General features: G+C 42.3%; 1 protein-coding gene across 1 annotated transcript in view; it reads left to right on the top strand.

Moving 5' to 3' along the window:
* FRMPD4 (FERM and PDZ domain containing 4) overlaps nucleotides 1-23,096 on the top strand; it is a 181,532-nt gene that overhangs the window by 112,986 nt on the left and 45,450 nt on the right. Inside the window, exon 4 of the mRNA XM_060138152.1 lies at nucleotides 21,367-21,412. Coding sequence (XP_059994135.1) covers nucleotides 21,367-21,412 — 46 coding nt within the window. The remainder of the gene's footprint in view (nucleotides 1-21,366; nucleotides 21,413-23,096) is intronic.

Raw genomic sequence — 23,096 nt, 5'->3', positions numbered from 1 at the left:
TCTCGTGGTAATTTTAATGTTGCTACTGTTCATCAAATATGAAAAACAAGGCTTTATAATATTATCAAAATAATATTCACATAGTAATAGTCTCCTACCTAGTTTATATTTCCTGCTAATCCCTTACCATTGTTTCCAGCATATTATGATCCATTCAGACCTTGCTGTATTTTGTTTCATATTGTTTTTCTATGCATAGTATTTTTGTATTAGGCATCAAGTAATTTTGGAAACTCTCGCTCTTTAACTCAATTTTATATTCACCTTTTCTTATCCCCTCACCACCCTATGGGACTTTTTTACTATTTTGCCTAGTTGAATATTGATTCCCCTTGGACATTAATGAAACTCAAGAAGAAAAAAAAACTTAGTTTAAGAGACAAAAATTTGTTCATATTTTTAAAAGATTGTTGCATATATTTTTCATTTGCATCCTTTTTAATTCACTCTGGTTCTGGACATGAAGTTACGCTTCCATTTGGTGGCAGGAATGGAAAATATGGGATGACTAAAAATGGAGATCACCAACCTATACCTTCTCTGTTCTTCATAGCCTTGAAAGTAGAAAGAAGAAAAGACAATGATACTACAAAAACTCTAATCTGTTATTATTTGGGGACATGTGGAGGGAAATAACCTAAGCTATGCTCTTAGGTTCTATAGCAAGGAAATGATTCCACCCACTACTTCTCTTTGCTTGTTTTTTCCTTTGTTCTTAACCCCAATGGATATCTGCTTTTGAAAAGTTATCTTTATATGATTCTTCATGTAGTAATTGGAGAGCTTTTGTGAGTGAAACACTTTCTTCATATAGTCAGCCCAAGTGCACCCTAGAAACCCTATGAATACAAAGTAGAAAGGTCTCAGAATTCAGTTGCAAGGTTAGTGCGGTCCAAGTTCACATTCAAAGCAGTATTTCCCAATAGACAGGAAAACGGGATTTCTCTAAGCCTTGCCATGGAGAAATTATAGCCATTGATTAGAGTAAATTGTTTTCCTAGGTTGAGGGTAAATTCAAGCATGGAAGGCACACTTCAAAAATTTAATAGAAGTCCCACAACCTCTTCCCATCAATGAAAATATGATCGTGGTCGACTGAAAATCTGTCAACTCTCAGAGGATTAGGGCATTGCTAGGTTTCGTCAGATTTGGGGTGTTGTCTTCAGGTAGCTGTGTTTGAGCTATGTACCTATTCTTCCTTAACCTGATTTTTCCTCCTGGTAAGAAGGTACATTTTGTCCTGTAGCTGTTTACAAGCTGTCTCTGTACGTGCCATCTTTGAATTACAGCTTCTTTAATGGCATCATCTCTATTCCTTGCCAGGGTTAGAAATAACATTTCTCTGTTTTATACTTTCCCCCCTCCCCTAACATGCATGTAAAAGTTATCAGTTGGAACAAGAGTTCAGAGCCCTCACCATTGCCTTCTTATTTTTTTCTAATCCTTCCTTGGTTGACTTTTTTTTTTATTGAAGTAGAGTTGATTTCCAATGCTGTGTTAGTTTCAGGTGTACAGCAAAGTGATTCAGTTGCACACACACACATATGTATTCTTTTCCATTATAGGTTATTACAAGATATTGAATATAGTTCCCTGTGCTATACAGTAGGTCCTTGTTGTTTACCTATTTTATATATAGTAGTGTGTATCCGTTAATCCCAAACTCTTAATTGACCACTCCCTGCCCCCGCTTTCCCCTTTGGTAGCCATAAGTTTGTTTTCTAAGTCTGTGAGTCTGTTTCTCTTTTGTAAATAAGTTCGCTTATATCATTTTTTTACATTCCACGTATAATTGATATCATATGGTATTTGTCTTTCTCTGTCTGACTTACTTCACTTAGTATGATCATCTCTAGGTCCATCCATGTTGCTGCAAATGGCACTATTTCGTTCTTTTTTGTGGCTGAGTAGTATTCCATTGTGTATGTATACAACATCTTCTTTATCATTTATCTTTCAATGGACATTTAGGTTGCTTCCATGACCTGGCTGTTGTAAATAGTGCTGCTATGAACTATTGCGTGTATCTTTTTGAATTAGAGCTGTCTCTGGATATATGCCCAGGAGTGGGATTGCAGGATCATATGGCAACTCTATTTTTAGTTTTTTGAGGAATCTCCATACTGTTCTCCACGGTACCACAGCCTGATTATTGATATTCAAGTACAAGTTCAATCCCAGCAGAGCTCTGCAGAGTTCCAGTTCTGATACATGTGGGTTGGGAGGTAGTGGCTGTGATCGCTAACTGCTAGGAACACCTGGGAGCCCCAGCTACTTCTGGCACCAGAACAACCTCATTTGTAGTTTCCATTTCACTAATTCCATCTGTGCCTTTTACCTTTTCATTTGTAGACATCATCCAGAAGGAGAGGCCTCTGGACACAGGTTTCCTTCAAATCGTTTTTATATCTCCCTTCCTCTTCGGCTCCATCGCCACATCTTTAGTTTAAGCCATCATCCTGCCTTACCTGGGATAGGACAATGACTTTATCACTGAGTCACCTTCTCCCCGACACCCCTGACATTTGCCTGCACTGTTGGCTGGGGGAACCTTTCAAAATAAAACTGCTTCTATCAGTCCCCAACTTAAAGCAGCCACCTCAGGGTCACAGCCATCTGAGACCAAGTACACACTGCTTACATAGATTCAAGACCCTCTGTGATGGGGCCCACACTCCTGGTCAGCCTCATGCCCTGCCTGTCCTCTGCTGTGGCCTTACCAGACTTCCAGCAGCCCCCAAGTGCATGGTTTTCTCTCCTACATTGTTTTCTTTGGACTTATTCCCGCGGCCCGAAAGTTCCTTCATTTCCTTATCCACCTGATAAACTCCTCCATCCCTCAAGACCAGTTGAAGCATCTCCTAGTTTGCAAATTCTTCCCTGGGAAGGGTTGACCGCCTCCCCCTTCATGCCGCCATGTACCCATATATGCTTCTACATGACACCTTCATTGCAATGATATTAATCTTTCAGTCTAGATTGTGGGCTTCTTGAGGACAAGGAACCTGTTATGTTCTTCATTTCCCTATAGCCTAGCATGGTCCCAGGTACCTAAATGTTTGAATGAAAAGAAAAGTGAATGAATGAATAAATGGATGAATGAGATCCCGATTTGGCTGCTCGGTTTTGAAAACCTTTATTCCGTGTCTGGCTTCCTTCTGAAAAAATGAATGGGTTTCCTAAATTCTAATAGTAGCAACAGGCATTTTAGAGCTTTCTTTGCTGGTAAGACACGCACTAAAAACACAAACTGCGCTCATACATTTAAATTTTCATGTGTAATTCCCGTTGGTTTCCTATGCACAGGATACTTTCCGCCGGCTGTTCCCATTTGACGGCATCCTGTCCCTCTGTAATGACTCCCCTACTGAAGAGTGGTTCTCTCTAGGATTCTTTGCATCAACAGGGTCTTGCTCAGCTCTCCCCAGCCTGCCTTTTCACCTCCTCTCTCTCTCAAGAACCACCCACCCATCTTGTGTGCTAGTTACGCTTAGAAATACACTCTTCCCTAACCAGACCCAAAGCATTCCCACCTGTAGAACTGTTTGCACCTTCAGTGCTCTTGGGAACCCCTTTCCTTGTCAAGCTCTTACCCATCCATCCAGATCGAGCTCCAAAGCTGCCTTCCCTGTGGCTCTCCACCATTTGTCCTCCTATTTCCCACAAGCTGGAGTTGCTCTTTCCCCATTCTGTGTTTCCAGGACGTCGACAGAAGCTCTGCTTTACAGCTGTCAAATCCTGCCCTGCTGGGTACGGTGGTCAAATTGCTTAGCCTCTCTGCACCACAGTTTAGTCAATTACCAAATGGAGGAAGTGATACTTACCTGTCAGTGGCATTATGGAGATTAAAAGACATAATATGGGAACATGCTCTGCAGCCTGTCAAGACGAACACAGCATGTATCTTTAGTGGGCAGCTCAAATGAGCCAACAGAGAAAGGCAAAACTTTGGGATGTGGGCGCTCTGATTACTGATAATGACTTTACCAAGGACAAAGGGAAAGAACATTGGCGCAGGTGGCCTGGGTTGGATTCCTGGCTGTACCTCGAATGAGCTGTGTGGCCTTGGACAAGATGCTTAACCTCTTTGAAGAGAGCCTGTTTTCTCACATGTAAAGTGGAAATAGTGAAACCTACCTTGCAGAGTGCTTTTAAAGATTAGAGAGGATGAGGGTCAAGCAGCCCAGCAGAGGCCTGGTGCAGTCGGTGATAAATAATAAATGGGAGCTGACATAGCTCTGATGACTTGAATTCAGATGGTTTCCGATGTTCCCTTATCGTCTCCCACGTGAACCATACTGATGAGGACGCACACCCAGGCAACAGACAGTGTTACGCGACTTGACAAGGCCTGAGAGAGAGCGATCGTCAGACCCGGGAGACTGAAATCCATCCTGGGAGGCTGCCGACCTAGACAGGTGTCAAGATCCTGCTTTAGAAACCTGCTTTGTAAAGCGTCACACTCCCAGGCTACCCAGACTCATGGCTGACAGCAGTTTAGAGCATCCTATCTGCTCCTGCAGGAGTTATTCTCGGATCCTCAGGGATGATGAGCTCAGACAGAAGCTCCGAGAACATGCAACGTGCACGGGGCGGGGAGGCAGGGAGCAGTGCTTTACACAGCAGTGAAATGAGCCGACTCCGTCACTGGGCTAGACTCTCCTCTGTATCTTCTGGAATGTTCTCCCTCAGGGCTCTGGAGATAGGAATTACTCATAATAACAATCATGGTTTAATAACAACAGCAGGCAGCAGCGTTTGCGAAGACGTGTGGGTCAAGGCATCTTTCATCCCTCATCCTACTTCATCCTGCCACTTGTGACTGGTCTGCCCAGTGTGGAGCCTGCCGCTGTGTCTCTAGCAAAGACCCTCCTCCTGCAGCAGGAGTAGATGTGCTTTGAAAAATTAGGATTTTTTTTTTATTTCTGGCTCCTGGGCTCAAAGTATTTTAATTTCCAGAGCCTCTGTATCTTCATCTCTAAATGAGAACAATAACACCGAATCCCTAACATACCTGAAGGAGTACATGAGAAATATTGGGTGTGAAGTGCTTTACACAGTTCCTAGCATACAGTAGGTGTGAAATAAATGATCACTGGTTGTCCCCATGTAGATCCTGACCATGCATGTTGAAACCTTCTGATAAAAGCAGTCCAAGCCATGTGACTCCAGGTAGCCAAGCAAGCTATTTCTCCCCTTTCCCAATTTTCTTTTCTGTCCCCTCTTTTCTTTAAGGAAAAGCAGAGTCTTTCCTTCCTCCTGCCCCTGCAGAGCTGTCCGTGGATGTTGAAAGGTTACCATAGACATCAGTAGGCCTGGAAACAGATGGGGTAATCTGGGAAGACTTGAAAGGAGTGATTCCTGGAGAGTGTCCTGAAGAAAGAGGCTGGGGTATCATTTGTTGTGGAAGAAGAGGGTGCAGGAAGTGTTAGGTGAATGACATTGAACAAAACAGCTTGATTAATATAGGGGAGTCATCCACTGGATGGGTAAGCAGCTTTGAGTCTCTAGGAGAAACCCATGTCATTTGAGGTCCGGTCCAGTTTCTGCATCTTCTGGATGAGAATACAGGTGGCAAGAGGTGGAAGGGGCTTGCCCAGGCCACTCCCAGCCAGCTAGGGCATCCTCTACTAAAATGCCTGAGTCCCAGGTGCTTCCATAGAGTGACAGTCCCAGACAGGCAGGGATTCTTTTCTTTGTTCACTGGTGTATCCATGTAGCCTAGAACAGTCTTTGAAGCATAGTAGGGCATTGTCAAGCATTTGTTTAACGAAGTCCAGTGGTCTTTAAAACTGAAATATAAGTGGAGTATCCCCTACTGGGAGAAGAAGATTGGGAATCTTATTTGAATCTGAGATGCTATTGGAAATTTTGAGAAGGGAAATGGTGTGATCAACATAATACCTCAGTAAGATGGTTGAAGATTGCTTCCAAATAGACCAAGGAGAAAGGAAACAAGAGGCATTCTATTTCTTTTTTTTTTTTTTTTTATCTTTAAACATGTAAACCTTTATTTCATTCATTTGGCCGTTCCATGAACCTTCACTGAGGAACTACCATGGGGAAGTCACACTGTGAAACATCAGGCCTTTATCAGTTTGGCCAAGTAGGAAAGGCAAAGGATAGAAGTCCAAAGACCTGCTCTTAAGTCCCTGATAGCTCATTTAAGAGCCATGCGACTTCACATCACAACCTCTTTTTTTAAACTTTTTTAAAAATTTATTTATTGATTCATTTATTTTTGGATGCATTGGGTCTTTGTTGCTGCACGCGGGCTTTCTCTAGTTGTGGCGAGCGGGGGCTACTCTTCCTTGCGGTGCGCGGGCTTCTCATTGTGGTGGCTTCTCTTGTTGTGGAGCACGGGCTCTAGGTGCACGGGCTTCAGTTGTGGCACGCAGGCTCAGTAGTTGTGGCTCGCGGGCTCTAGAGCGCAGGCTCAGCAGTTGTGCACGGGCTTAGTTGCTCCGCGGCATGTGGGATCTTCCTGGACCAGGGCTCAAACCTGTGTCCCCTGTATTGGCAGGCGGATTCTTAACCAGTGCGCCATCAGGGAAGTCCCACAACCTCTTGAGTCTCACTTTATTCATCTGCGGGTTGCGGAGGGCCATGGCGGCCCGTTTCAGTGAGCCTCGGCGCTCGTCCGACTCCTCACGCTGCTTCCCCTGCCGCCGCCATCTCGAGGCATTCTATTTCTTGATTAAAAAGTCATTTTCCCCAAATACGGTTATTGAATGAATTTATTTTTTTACCTTTTTTAAGACCATTTTTTAAATTGAAGTATAGTTCGTTTACAATGTTGTGTTAGTTTCAGGTGTACAGCAGAGTGATTCAGTTACATATATATAAATATGTATATGTGTGTATATATAATCTTTTTCAGATTCTTGCATTATAGGTTATTATTGAATGAATTTTTAAATTTTATTTATTTTATTTATTTTTTTTTGGCTGCGTTGGGTCTTCGTTGCTATACGCGGGCTGACTCTAGTTGCGGCGAGCGGGGGCTACTCTTCGTTGCGGTGTGCGGGCTTCTCATCACGGTGGCTTCTCTTTGTTGCGGAGCTCGGGCTCTAGGTGCACGGGCTACAGTAGTTGTGGCTCACGGGCTCTAGAGCGCAGGCTCAGTAGTTGTGGCGCACCGGCTTAGTTGCTCCGCGGCATGTGGGATCTTCCCGGACCAGGGCTCAAACCCGTGTCCCCTGCACTGGCAGGCGGATAACCACTGCGCCACCAGGGAAGTCCCTGAATGAATTAATTTGAAAAACAGTTCATGCCTTGGTTGTCGTGAAAAACATAGGCTTCTCGTTACCATCTCACATGGCAAAGTCAGCCATCCCCATGGAGTCCGAGATAGGAATTTAACTTCTCTCGCCGTTGATTGCAACAAGCTGCTCTTCAGCCTTGCCTTCTGAAATGCTCAGTTTCAAACAACAGTTGCACATACTGGCCTTTGCACACTAACTGTCCTCGAGCACCCAGTATCCGTGTCTGCCCTTGGGACCCGGCATTTATAGTTCCCTGTGGGGAATATTCTCAGTCAGTGCTAAAAACACAGGGCACAATGATGGAAGTGCAGGCAACAGCCATTTCAACAAGATAGAGAAGATGCTCTTAGAAAAATGGACGTAAAATCTAGATACTTCCTGGCCAGGAGCAAGAGGGGGGGAAAGAATATCGCAATCACCCCACCTCCTACATAGCTGTGCGACTAGGTGGATGAAGATTATTAAAGCCAAAGCGATGGCCAAGTAGTACTTCTGTCACTTGCTTCTTTAAATTATTTTCTCTCCCTTTCCTCCCTCAATCCCTGCTCTCATCCACCCACTAGGATCTTTTTTTTTTTCTTTTTTTTGGCAGTCTTTAAGGAAAAGCAGTTAAAAGAAAAAGAACTGGAATTTGCATAACACCTTTCTTCCAAGATACTAAAAGCAGTTCCCCCATCTATAATTTGTCCTCACAACAGTCCTCTGAACAGGCCTATTATGATTATTACCGTTATGATTATTATTATTATTTCCATTTTGCAGTCACATCATTTGCTGCTGAGACTTTTGGCTACCACCTCATTTTTTGAACAATCTCATGCCCCCTCAGCCTATGTATAAAAAAGGTTTCAACTGCCACCTCCCATTTATGATTGTGCCACGTATTCCATCACAGTCTCTGGCCCTTTGTTTAATTTTATCATTTAAAAATATATTAAATTCTTGTATTGAGCGAGCACCGCAGAACTGGTGAGCAGAAGGTGGAGTCAGCGCTGAAAGAGAGCAGAATCAAACATAAATATCTTCGGAACTAAGAGGGAAATGGAAAGCAGCTCTCAAGGCAAATTGACTTGAATTGCATAAGAATGTGATTTTTTTTTCAAGAATTGTCTCGGGATATGAAGTACACTTTCTAACAGCTTCAGCTTGGCAGATGACACTACCTGTCTCTTTCTAGTCTCTTCCAAGCTTGCAGCCTCCAAATTTGTGTTGGCTTCAAATTTTTTAATGTTTTCAAAGTGTTTCCAGCTTCCCAAATTCCTCTGATCATCTTACATAACCCATGACAGCAGCGCCTCCATGGCAATGACCCCAAGATGGCATAATGCACTGGTAAATGGTCTCTTGTAATTTTCCCAACAGTCTGTTCCTTCCATGGCCCAGCCCCCAATTTATTTTTAACATGGAGAGATTTCATTTAGCAAACCAGATGTTGAGTCTGATATTTTCCCCCTCTTTCTTCTCTTACTCATATTCATTGTCCCATCAAACTCTTATTGTTCTCTCTACATAATAGCTGTCATACTATTAGACAGAGGCTATATCAGTCAGCTATTGCTTCATAACAAATAACCACAAGATCTTAATGTCTTATAACAACAAACATTCCTATTTTTTTATCGTGGTAAAATATATATAATGTAAAATTTGCCACATTAACCACTTTTAAGTGTACAATTCAAAGGTATTCATTATTCTCACAGCGTTGTGTAACCATCACTACTACTCATTTCCAAAACTTTCATCACCCCAAACAGAAACTCTGGACCCGTTAGGCAAAAACGCTCCATTCCTCCCTACTCTTAGCCCCTGGTCTCCTCAATCTACTTTCTGCCAGTATGAAACTGCCTATTCCAGGTATTTCATAAAAGTGGAATCATATAATATTTGTCCTTTGTGTCTGGAAATAAGCATTTCTTTCTCATGCATCTGAAAACTGGTTGGGGAGGGCCTGCCTGGAAGAGGCAGGATCAGTTCAGGACTACACCGCAAGTCTCTCATCCTCTTTGGACCGGGGGCTAGCTTGGGTATGGCATGCACATGGCAGTGGAGAGCATGAGTGGGCAAGCAGGAACACGCAAGGCCTCTAAAAGTGGAGGCTCTGACCTGGCACTCTGTACCTCCTTCTATTGGCCAAAGCCAGGCATTGGCCAAGCCCAAAGTCTAGGGTCAGGGAAGTAAATGCTACCACTTTCCAGCCATGTGACTTTATTAAAAGTGCTGTAACCTTTCTGAGCCTCATTTCCTTATCAGCAAAATGAGGATAATAGTATTACCTAGCTCCTAGGGTGTTGTGATTATTACTGAATTGCTCTACATTTGCAATATAAAATTGCAAACAATATTATTGTCATTCTTAAAACGTGAAGAATAGAAAAGCAACAAAATCCAATAAACCTTTGTTCTCTAAGTTAGACGAGGATGCTGGACGCCTTCATGGAACTCAAAATTGGATTTAGAATTGCAAACTAAGGCTTATTGGAATTTGATGAAGCAGTAGCAATCATTTTATCCACTGGTTTTCCTATTGCTTTTAGCAGTAGAACCCTTTCTTCAACAGAAACCTAACCCACAGTCCCCATACATAAAGCAGTGGAGGATTTCCGGTTGAAAAGGCACAGGAGTATCCAGAGCTCTTCCCACTGACACGTGTCCCTGTCTCAGAAGGATTGCATGGAGCACAGTTTGAAAACCACTACTTTAGTCCAAGCTCCCTCCTCTTCCAGATGAAAGAAGTGAAGCCCAGTGGGGTGATGCGATTTGCCCCAAATCATATGAGAAATAGAAGCTTCTTATAAGTACTAATAATACTCACCACCCTTAGAAGCATTACCAGGGCTGCCGAAATGCCACTCCGGTGCCTTCTAAGTTCTGTGCTTGTAGATCCGTATCAGAATTTCCACAGAACAACTTAACAATTAAGGACATTGGATTTAGAATCTATGTTCTGGTTCTGCCAGTTACTGAGTGTGTGAACTGGGACCTTTTAAGTGATCTTTCTGAACCTCAGTTTTCTCATCTCTAAAATGGACATGACAACACCTTCTTTACTGGGTTATTGGGAAGCTTGAATTAGGGAACACAAGTAACATAAGTAGTACAATGTTTGGCGTGTGGTAATCATTTAGGACATATTAGCTCTTAATTTAGTTCTTATTTTATGATTGTTGGTGTTATTCAAAGTTTTTGCCAGTTTTCTATGCACTTGGGCACAGTGAATACATTTGGGGAAATACTGAAACAGTATTACTTACAATCTTTAGAAACCATATTATTTTAGAAAAATATAGTATTTCTTAATTTGAGGGATAAACTAGAAAAAATTGTTTTCAAGAGACTGGGCTGCTGCAAGGTTTGTACAACGTAATTTCTTATCCCTGGACACCATTTCTGTCTGTTTGCCTTCCAACAATCGGATCCAGCTGGCCAAACTGCCCCCTTCCTTTAGAATAAGGTAGGCAGCATGCTAAAATTTTGGAGGAGGATAATCTTGGTAGTCCTTGGGGAAATATCTCTAGATAAGCACCTAGAAGAGCATTGTCCAACAGATAATTCTGCAGTGATGGAATATGATAGCCTGTAATTGGGGCGATTGAGCACTTAAAATGTGGCTCGTGTAACAGAAGAATTGGATTTTAATTTAATTTAATTTTATTTAGTGAATTTAAATGTAAATAGCCATTGGTTTAGAGAGTTCTTCAGATGTTCTGAGCCAACTAGAATGCTTTTGGAAATTTTGGTATTGGACTCTTCAAATAACACATCCCTGAAGATATAGACAGGCAGAAATAGGATGGGAAGAACGCTTTCATACTGGAAGCAAGTCAAGCAGCCAGAAATGAATGAGAGGATGTAGATTAACCCTGTCCTTTCCAAAGACGTCATGGTGAGCTGTTACCAACCTCTCACCAGGACTTTGGGACTCCCAATACTTTTAATAGAGTTTGTACTATTTAGCCTGGGCCTGTTGCAGGTTGCATGCTTGTGCCTTCTTGCACCCCTCACTCAGCTGACAAAGCTTTAACTACTTCTTAAGTGACTTTAAGACATTCTTCTCCAAACCCTCCTTTGTGAGACATAAATTGATCGCTTATTCAAAGTGATGGCTTTCAGTCATACTGGCACTTTCTCCACATGCCCTCAAGAGTATGTGTGTAGATGACAGCATGTATTCATGGGTTGCAGCTTGTTCCAATAGCCGGCAGAATAGACGGAGCTCAGTCAGACGCTGAGAAAGAGTGAAAGAATAAGGTAAAGGAAGACTATTAGAACCAATAGAATTAAAGAGATACAGATATCACGAGATCTGGAGGGAATGATGTAGCCACATAAAACAGGGTGTTGGCCTGAACACATGCATACCCTATGACCCGGCAGTTCCACTCCTAGGAATATGCCAAACAGTAATGCATACGTATATTCACCAAAAGACACATACAAGACTGATGTTAATGGCAGTGCAATTCTTTACAGCCTCCAATTGAAAATCACCCAAATGTCCATCAGTGGTAAAATGGATAAGGAAATTGTGGTACATTCACACAGTGGCACATGACGACTTGGATGTATCTCAGACACAACGCTGAGTAAAAGAAGAAAGGAAAATAAATAGTTTACGCTATGTGATTATATTAATATAAGTTCCCAATGGGGATCAAGCTATCCTATGGTGTTAGAAGCCAGGATAGTGGTGATCCTTGGGGGCAGGGGGTATTACGTCTTACGTAGCCCAGGGTTTCTCAGTCTCAGCATTACTGACATTTGCGCAGACCATGTTTTGGGGGTCTGTCCTGTGCGTTGTAGGATATTTAGCAGCATCCCTGCCCTCTACCCACTAGATGCCAGTAATCAGCCACCCTCCAATTGTGACAAAAATGTCTCCAGACATTGCTAAATATCCCCTAGGGGCAAAATCATTCCCCATTGAAAATCACTGCTGTATCCCAAATGCCTTTCACCTGCTAGATACTCAATAAATACTTACTGAAGGAATGTATGAGGCAAGAGCTGTTTAGTGTCACACAGGTGTATAAAATAATTTAGTTTTTATCTCAAGAGTTCCTGCTGCCCTTTATGAATCTTAAATATAAGTACCAGTTTCATCCATTAGTTAAAGAGTAAGTAATTCAAAGGCCAAAGGCAATATTCATTCAGCAAAAAATGAATTAAATGGACAAAAAATTTAGGTCAAACCAAAACCAAATATTATATGCCAATAAAACTCTCTTAGTAGCAGTTTCTAAATCAGAGTGCCTAACCTGAAATTTTACTACAAAGGTTTAAAAAATACAATAAAATAAAGGGCTTGAAATGAGACACTTTCATTAAAATGTTAATTTTGATAATCACTGCATCATTTATATGGATTTTAACCGAATAGCTTAATATTCTTCACAAAGAAAACCACAGCCTAAGCCTTAAATGCATTCAGTAAAATGTGCATTAGACTTTTCAAAGAATTTTGGTCTCTCCCTAGGTTTATATTCAAGTCATTGATTGTATGTAAGCTATTTAATTCTACACCTAAAATTACAATGTGCTTTAATCCTTCCTCTACAAAGTTCAAATACATACCCCACAAGGCACCGCCAATTGTGCTCTTAAAATTCTTCTTTGTAGTGAAGCATTTTTGGTCCAAGACTCTGAGCAGGTCTTTAGGTCTTTTCCTCTCCCTTAAGTTTGTAGTTCTTTTCCCCGCCACCCCAATCTCCAAAAGCCCATAATTAATGTTACAACTGTGCTAGCCCCACCTCTGGCAGTTAGAGCGTCCTTTCCCACACTTCCACATGTCTGTATGACAGGTATTTTTTTTAAGTGTGGGTATCCATTCCAGTATCCTGGGGAATCATAAGGTTGGATACTTTCCCTTCCTCGTTAAGGGAGACATGTTCAATTTCAAAACCATTTGACTCCTTTGATTGCCTGTTTTTAAAAAACATAATTTTCAGACTCTTTACGGACAGAGGATGTTCCAGGTTTCTACTGCCACCCAACAAATGTCATGGCTTAACAAAATAGTTTCTTACCTCACGATGCTGTGGGTTGACTGGACTCATTCACATGGTTCTCACTGCTTTCGCTCAATGACAGCTGGAGCTGGAGCCGCATAAAGGCTTATTTGGACTGGATGTCCAAGGTGGCTGTTTCACGCGTGTGTTGTCACCAGGACTTAGACAGCTGACCCCACTGCAGCTGGCCAGGGGAGTCTCCCTCTCGCCATGCTGCTTCTCCACAGGGCCAGCTTCCTCACAACATGGTGGTCACAGGGTTGTTGGACTTAAATGGCAGCTGGCTTCTTGCAGAGTGAATGTTCCAAGATACCCATGTGGGCACTGCAAGGCTTCTAGATTTCTTCCAGCCAAGGCCTGGAAGTCATGCAGTGTCACTTCTACAATATTCTGTTTGTCAAAAGTAAGTCACAGAACTAGTCCAGATTCAGCAGGAGAAGACTACACAAAGATGTGAGTACCACAGGTATAATTCATTGAGGACCATCTTTGGAGCCTGTGTATCACAGATGGGAAAAGATGAACCACATGATCATACAGTTGTTCAGGGTGAACTCTTTAACGTATTACTTAGTAAGTCATAAATTCTCCTTTCCTTAAATTCTCATCATTTTCTCTTTGGCTACCAAACTTGTCTCACTTCAGATCTGTTAGTATTTGCTTAACATATTTAGGTGCTCTGATATTAGGTGCATATATATTTATGATTATTATATCTTCTTAATGAATTGACCCTTTTATCATTATAGTAACCTTCTTTGTTTCTTGTTACCATTTTGGCCTTAAAGTCTGTTTTGTCTGGTATGAGTATACCTACCCTGCTCTCCTTTGGTTTCTATTTGCATGGAATATCATTTTCCCTTCCTTTACTTTGAGCCTATGTGTGTCCTTCAAGCTGAAGTTCATCTCTTACAGGCAGCATATAATTGCATCAGCAGTATCACCCCTCAATCAAGGGGAAAATGGTAGTGGGAGAGACCTTGTCTGTCCAATAGGTAGAAGGCAAGCCAGTGCTCCTGGACAAGTGAATTCTTTGATTCACCTCCTCTGTCTTTTGCCCTGATGACTATGGTGGCTTCGTTATGCCCATTTTCTTTCTCAGCATCCCTTGAACCTAAGTGAAAAATGACCAATAACCCTGTTCCTCTTCTTTGCAGTTATGGAAGCAAAGCAAGGTTCAGCAACAATGGGGAGAGTGCTAATGTTTCATAAAGTCCATGGCAGATCACACTTAGCCTTAATGTGTTGGCCTTGTTTGCATGCTTGATTGTTTGTTAGCTGTTTCCATTCTCTCCGGCTAATGGCTTCAGTACCTGTTAGGAATCGATACAGTGGATAATTGCAGTCTCTGTTTAGAACAGTGGATAGGTCAACTGTATTAAACCTCCATTTCAAGTAGTCCTGTGGTGACTTTTCTAAAAAGGAGGGGCAACATTCTTTCCTCCAGCTTTGCCAGCAATTGGCTAGGCTGACTTTATATTATGGCTAGGCACCAGAAATCTCTGTGTTCTTTTCACATCTCCAGGTTCAGGTAGGAAGAGAAAATAGAAGGCGTCCCAATGGCTTCATAATACCTTACGATTGAAGAAAGGTTCTTCTGAGCAAAGAGTCATTGGATAAATGCTGTTAATCTGTTCGTATTTACATAAACAGTGGCTGTCCACCAGCAGAGAGTTTAAGGGCTGAAATGCACTAGCTTTCAGAAAAGAATATTCTTCTAATCTCTTTGAAGAACTCTGAAGTTCAGGTAGAAGAAAGACCCTTATGTGTGCACGCATTTGCCTTAGAAGTGGGAGTTCAAACACCCTTTCACTGTGCCTTACCACCTTTCTTTCCAAATAAAAATACCACACATCAGTCTTTCGAGTTATGTTAGGATGTCATTTTACAGTTCACAAAATTCTTTCATATATCGCCCTAAATTACCCCTTTATTTTGCCTTTTAAAAGCCTAACCTTTCAGCCTTCATGAATTGATTCCTTCTACTTGTGAAGTTTAAAATCGTTTCGTTAACTTGTTTGGACTTTTTTTAAAGCAAGACTCTTGAATTTTGACATAAAATATATTCTTTTTATTTTAGTGTTTTTTTTGTTTATGCTTCATTTTGTTCTGTTTTCCCAGTCTCTAAGGAGATCTCATTGCTCTTCACAACGTAAATTCATATTGATCTCTGAGTTAGTCAGGGGAATCTGTTTAGTCGGTCTAGAAGGGAAGGATACAATAGCGCATGCCAATGTGATTATGTATTGCAATATTAAGATCATGTAAAGGGCTCCCCTGATGGCGCAGTGGTTAAGAATCTGCCTGCCAATGCAGGAGACATGGATTCGAGCCCTCATCCGGGAAGATCCCACGTGCTGCGGAGCAGCTAGGCCTGTGTGCCACAAGTACTGAGCCTGCGCTCTAGAGCCCGCGTGCCACAAATACTGAGCCTGTGTGCCACAACTACTGAGCCCGTGCTCCTCAACAAGAGAAGCCACCGCAATGAGAAGCCCGCGCACCGCAACGAGGAGTAGCCCCCACTAGCCGCAACTAGAGAAAGCCCACACGCAGCAACGAAGACCCAATGCAGCTAAAAATAAATAAATTTATTTTTTAAAAAAAAAGATCATGTAAATATGAAGTGGGAAAATCAGTTTAAGAAAGGTGCCAAGCTATCCTGCTCTAAAAGAAAGCAAACACCAACTTTAGCTTCACTGTTGAAAGGGATTTTAATACTGAAAGCCTCGTTAGAATCTGAGGTTATTCATTTGCTACAACAGAATCCCATCCAATGAAATTTTAAAATGGGATGTGGTGGCGAAGAATGCCCCGCGAGCCCTGATGCTGGGTGTCCCAAACATGTTTCAGGGGACTTACCATCAAAAAATAAAAGACTTTTGTTAAATGAATGAAGAGAGAGGAATTAAAGGCAAATTTGATAGGAGTGGTTTAGTGTAGGTTAGACTGTATCTTCCTCTGCAGGTCAGCACTGTGATACAGGGATTAAAATGATGTTTTTCTCAAATTCAACCATTTAAAAAATATTGGCACTCTAATTTGAAATTACTCTTTAGAAGTAGAAAATTCACTTGGCATTTATTATGAAATAATACTTCTCTAAATGTGCTTCCAACTGGATTTTTTTTCAAGTCCCTAGCTGTTTTCAGCCTTCATAAAAAGAAGTTATCTGATGACTTGAATGTGCCATGTTCCGTTCTGAAGTCTAATCTTCCTGCTGAGGCTGTTTGTAAATGGCTTAGGTCTTCTTTTTTTCCTCCTAGGATCTTAGGGTTAGGAATTCTAAGGAATCCAAAACATTATGGAGTTAATTGTTCTCGTCTGGCAGGTTATAATTAAATAATTATAGGCGAGAGAAAACGGAAGAAAAGCATATCCCCAGTCCTAATGTTAAATAACATATTGGAATGTATTATTTCACTTCAGATAACTTCATTTACTCCTTAAGTGGTAAAATTAAAATCAATATAGGTTATGTTTCAGGCAAGTTACAGGGAATTACTATAGACACAAAGAATTTAAATGCTGTAAATATAATAGACGTATTTTGAAAAATGGTTCCCATTTTCAAATTAACAAGGTGTACTGTTCAATACTTCTTCCTGACATTCTTGACAGAAAAAAGTTCTGTGTAAGGTGAAGTCATGGGTGGACACTACTTTTGAGATACTTGTAGGTTAATTGGCTGTGAATCTTTCTTTGTTGGTGTGGCAGACAGAATCTAAGATGGCCCCATGGATGGTCCCTGCCTCCTGCTGTTCATAACTTTGTGTATTTCCTTCTCTTTTAATATGGGTGGGACCTGTGACTTGCTTCTAACCAACAGAATATGGCAAAGGTGATGGAATATCACTTCCATGATTATGATTGTGTTACCTCAGATTATACCTTCCATCTTGCCAAAGGAGTCCCTCTCCTTTGATCGTTTTTTGAAGCAAGTTGCCATGTTGAGGAGGCACATGTGGCAAGGAACTGAGGATGACCTCTAGCCACCTGCCAGCAAGGAACTGAGGCTCTTGGTGCAGCAATCCCAAAAGGAATTTAATCCTGCCAAAAACCACAGGAAATGGATCCTTCCCAGCTGAGCTTTCAGATGAGACCTCAGCCCTGGGCAACACTTGATTGTGGTCTCATCAGAGAACTTGAAAAAGATGACCAAGTTAAATCATACTCATCTGTCTGCTTCATAGAAAGTGTGGGATAAGAAATGTGTGTTGTTTTAAGCTGCTAAGTTTATGGTAATTTGTTATGCAGCACTAGATAACTAAAGAAGCTAGCTTCTGTGATAGGACAGAGTAATGATCCCCTAAAGACGTCCACATCCTAATCCCCAGAGCCTGTAACTTTGCAGGTGTGATTCAGTTAAGGATGGAGCAATTTTCCTGGATTGTCCAGGTGGACTCAGTGTAATCACAAGGGCCCATATAGGTGAAAGAGGAAGGCAGGAGAGTCAGGGAGAAATTTGAAGATGCTACTTTGCCTGGGTTTTGAAGATGGAGGAAGGAGCCATGAACCAAGGAATACAGGAAGTCTTCAGAATCTGGAAAGGGTTCCAGAACGAATGCAGCCCTATTGACACCTTGATTTTAGCCTAGAGAGGCCGGTTTCAGACTTTTGACCACCAGACTTGTAAGATAACAAGTCTGTGCTGTTTTAAGCCACTAAGTTGTGGTAATTTATTACAGCAACAGTAGGAAGCTAATGCAGTCTATGCTTATTTTGTTAGCATCTAAGATGAATAATGAGTCCACCTCCTGGGGCTTGTCTGCTCCTAACAGACTGCACTGGAGCTGTGAGTATTTTCTTCTTTTTCCAGAAATGAATAAATAAATACGGTGCCATTGAGCATTGCTGTAGGGAAAATGAGCATTTTTTCCACAGCCTTGTGGGCACATCCATCCTACCACCTCATACCCCTCATTCTTGCATTTACCTTTTTACTGTTTCTTCTTCAGGTTCTAAGCTCGGACTGTCTTAGTCAAGGATCGTTTGGACTCAAATAATGTGATCTATTCATGTCAGTTTAAGTAAAGAGAAATTGGGGATAAGTGTAGCAAGTAGGTCTCAGAGGATGGAATCGTAAAGCAACTGTTCTTTTCCCCCATTGCCCGTTCAGAAGAGCTCTCCAGGGCCAGGGTCTTCATTAAAATCTCAGGCAGGTCTGCAAATGTATTGAGCAGGTTCAGAAAATTTCTCCAGTCACTTGGACACTTGTAATCACAACAACCTGTAATCTGTAATTAAAATGTTCAATTGTCATGTAATAGTCAAAACCGCCAACTCCACAGAATTTCTCCCTTGCCCCTATATCCGGCCTGGGAAGCCTGCACTGGGTTAAGGGGCATTCCCCAACATTTTTCCCTAGCTTTGGCTCCTTCCACGTTGAAATGAGGCCAGGACAGTGAGGTAAAAAGCAGGAACGTTCTCACTCAGTTGTCACCAAGGTAATCCGACATTGGTTTCCTCTGTCCATGGAAGATCGTGTAGGTTGACTTGTGGACACATTTGTAGATTTCTGGAAGACTTCTCTGTTGAGTTGTTCCAACTGCAGTTCCCTTGAGTCAGATGGTACCCAACGGCTGGCTATGTCCAGCACTCCTTAGCTTCTACATCTCTCTACTAAGGCCCTCCTGCCCCTGGAAGAAGCTCAGTGGAGCAATGCCTTTATTAAATGACCCCAGGGCACCACTTCTACCGTGTCTTCCAGATATCATCCACAGGAATTGCACACTTAAGGCCTGTCTCGGTGGAAGGGTAATAATTTTGCAAATATAGCCTCTGCTCTTTGGGCATGTGCTGCTTCCTCAGGCCTCTCCCTGTTACCATTTTTAAAAATTACGTCATGATTAAGACCCCAAGATGAATAAGAGTCCCAAACTGTGGTTTTTAATACCTCCTTTGAAAGTGTGCAGCACCCTGTTTTGGCATGTGGGTGCGATTGGCATGAGGCCTCAGCTGAATCTGCCCCATCATCGTAGCACCCTGTAACATATGAACACATGTAGCTTCTATCTTTTTTCCCCTCTAGGATTGGAATCCTAAGGGACCCAAAGCATTATGGCATTAATTCTCCTTGTCTGGCAAGTAATAATTAAGTACTTGTAGATGAGAGAAAAGAGAGGTAAAAGCCCATTCCCAGAACTGATGGTACGTATCATACTGAGATATTTTACATTAGCTGTTTTACTGATGTAAAATGGTGAGCAACCAGCCCTCAGGAATGGTGGGAACCAGGCCTGCTCAGGGGACCCCTGGCATCTGTAACCTTTACTCTTTCTTGTTCAGTCATGAATGTGACTCGGCTCCCAACTCTCTTTGTCTGTGTCTCTTAGTTCTGATTCTGGAGAGAGGACATTTGATGGCCTCATTCCAACACTCGGGTCCAATCAGCTGTGCCCTGACGATGAGTTCTGGGCCCATTGCCTGCTGCTGAGGGCTCTGGGGGCAGACTTGAGTAGAGCAGGCCAGGCAGGACAAACAGGCCCACGCCACGGCTGCCACACTCCGATTCCTCCTGCCGCATCCTTCCACGACACTCCATCCGTACATGTAGAAATCGCTATGGGGAGGAAAATAAAAGCCTGCCTAGTGCCCACCCTCCTAGTGCTGGCACCCGCCTTGCCTCCAGTGCTTCACTTCCACGCATTCCACGGCAGGGAACATCCTCACCCGCATTCCCTTAAAGGCTAGAGGCAGAATTTCTTTGCGATATAAACCAGAGTGGAGTGGCCGGGTCATAGTGCTCGTGACGCTGAAGTTTGCCTAGGGGTGCCAGATTGCTCCCCAGAACTGCTACACGGGGCTCCGTGGCCACCAGCAAAGCAAGATCATTCATCCCAGCCACTGGGAATTCTCATTTGATTACACTGTTGCTCTATTAGTCCTTCTAACGGGAACACTGTCTGCCACTCCGATTATTGGGGCTTTCCGCCAGCCCTTGGCAACTAAGAATTGATGGGATCAGACAGGCCCTCCCCACCATCGCCATCAGTTCTGATTCGATTCTTCCTCCAGTTCTTGAATTCTAGTCCTCTTTCTCCTCTCCATTGATTTCTCTTCGTCGCTGCCCCGACCGACTCCTTCCGTCAGGGGCCACCGCTACCGCCGCTGGGGCAAGTCACATCGTCCTCCCCAGGCAATGGGCTTATAGTAAGGGGCTGTAGAGCACTTAATGCTAGAAATGCAATTTGTCGTGGCTTCTCCAAGAGAACAGCACTGCCACAGATCCCCTTCGCTTTAGTCATTTGGGCAGGAAATCACAAAAGCAGGTAATTAATTACCTCCTACAGTCAAAAAAGTCAGCTCCACCTCAAGAAAATGGCAAGTGACCTTTCTCCTACTCAGGATAAAAAAGGAACAAAGGAAGGAAGGAAGAAAAACCATTATAACCCATAATATGGTCTTCCCCCAAGGGTTTGAGTTATTTGAAAGGTTTGGGTTACTTGGGGGAAATTAAATAAACCATTATATTACATTGTTCTGCTTTTGGCCACACAGTGTTCCCTACGGTGAACAATATTTCCCAGTGAGCGCCCATCTGAAATGTTTATCGGCCCAAGGTCGTAGGCATTGTTACTGCAGCCTTAGAAAGCCACATGGTATGGGAAGTCACATTTACTGGGATACTGTTTTTACATAAGAAGCCTACAGTGACATTTTTCTTTCATGATGCTAAGAAGATACTGACATTCAATGAATTGATAGAATTTTTAAAACTCTATCCCCTTCCAGAAAATTACACAGACATTTTAAGCAGCTAAAGGAAAATCGGAAGGGGAGAATCCATTTTGAGAGACTGAGTTGATGCTTTTAAAATCCAATCTTCCCTCAGCGAGTTTTATTTTAGGGCTCTGCTGTTTGGTGTCGCAGATAATATCACCCAATATAAACCGAATAGGAAGCTTTCCACTGGCTGAACATTTGATTCCAGTTTTCTCTGTGGTCTGAAAGCCCACTTGTGAGCCCTTTGATTCTCTGCCCTGGGAGCCCAAGGAACATTCGCCAACATCACACATTTTGTTTTAAAAGAGCACCGTCACCGATAGAGTCCAGGCTCTGCGCATATCATAAATATTTTGTTTTCTCTCTTACAGAAGCTGCAAAGAATCGATACTCCTCGCTGTCATTCAGCCTTACCCTGTAAGTGTCCTGTGAGTAAAAGTGCATCTATAAAAAGATATGGGTTACAACAGACTTTCACACACCATCTCGCACTTCCAGTCTCCCCCTCCCACTCCACTCCAGTGACTAACAGCAGAGAGAAATAACATGCATTCACAGGACCAGTTCCAAAATCTTGGTTATTTGTATTTTGTACTCCATGACAGCAGATCCTTCATTGGACAGAAAAGAAAGTGGTGCATTTCCTAAATAACTTGAAAATCAACTTTTCAGTCCCATGTGCCTCTCACATCTAGAAATGACACAAAACTCAAGAATTTCCTTGTGATTCTTAAGTTTCCAGCTTAAGCATCACAAGTCTAAAGGGAATATCTAATTGTAGGAAGTTGAAGCATGGTTGTTTCTCTTACCCCCATTTAAATAATTTGGTGGAGACATTGGACGTTTCAGCGGCCTTGTCAGGAAGGTGGGGAGTGATTAAAATCGTACTGCTTTCAGTTCCCATGATTCTTTTAAAAACAACTTTATCATGGTGTAATTCACATATCGTAAAATTCACCCATTTCAAGTGTACAATTCCATGATCTTTATAAAGTCTACTGAGGTACGCAGCCATCACCACCATCCAGTTTGAGAACACGTCCATCACCCCAACTGGATTCCTCATTTACATTTACAATGAATCCCTTTTCCTAGCCTCAGTCCCAAGCAGCCACTAATTTACTATTCATTTATTTCTATAGATTTGCCATTGCTTGTGAATTTCATACATGGTCAGTGAACTAAAAAATACCGAGGCAAATTCCTTCAGATTTTTCCCCAAACGTTTACTGTCAATATCTTGTGTGGCCTTCACATGGAGCGGCAGAGATTCCAACCTACTTAGGCTTTTATTTTCCTCCCCATAGAGATTTCTACATCAATTCAGAGGCTCTGGCGTTTGCCGGTCTCCATCTTCTGACCAAGCTCTTCATCTCCCCTGTCCTGGAATTTTCCTTCTAAGCACTATGGGCTAGTCATTTTAGGCAGGAAAAAAATATGTATTCAAGTTTGTGATAAGATCACAAATTGAACTAACCAAGACCACAAGTTATGCGATGTAGGGTCATTACTACATATGTTAAAAGCACGGTTTAATATTGAATGTTACTTTTAGTCCCAACTCTTTGACACAGCTACACACGCACACACACACATTTGGATTTGAAATCTAAGGAGACAGCAGGAGGTAAAAGAAGCAAGACTTGAGATCTAGTTCCCAACAGTATAAAAGGCGATTCCCACACCTGCTCTGGACCCCAATTTCCTCATCCGTGTAAGGAGAAGGTCAGGTGGCATCCCGTCCAAGGGCCTTCCTGCTTCACCACCTCGTGACCTGGCGATTCTTTCCATATGAAGTACAGCTCACCTGTTTTTAGATTGTTTCATTTAACCCAGTTGTCACTCGCACCTCCTTCAAATCTATGCACACTTCTTCATTTCTTTGCAATGAACAAATGCATTTGGGTAAAGCCAATGTGAATGTCTAACATACGCAAGTGATGGACCAACTATAAATTCCTGGCGGAACTACAAGCTTGCATTGTCTTTCCTGAATTCTCTCTTCCTACTTTATAACCTATTAGTAATGCAAGATCAGAACCATTTTACTCCAAACCAGGTTATTTTTCCAATGTGGGGTCGCATGTTACCCCCAAACAGT

This window comes from Lagenorhynchus albirostris, chromosome X, assembly GCF_949774975.1.
Source record: "Lagenorhynchus albirostris chromosome X, mLagAlb1.1, whole genome shotgun sequence".
NCBI lineage: Eukaryota > Metazoa > Chordata > Mammalia > Artiodactyla > Delphinidae > Lagenorhynchus > Lagenorhynchus albirostris.
The sequence above is the reverse complement of the archived record's forward strand: the minus strand, read 5'-3'. Positions and strand labels throughout refer to the sequence as shown.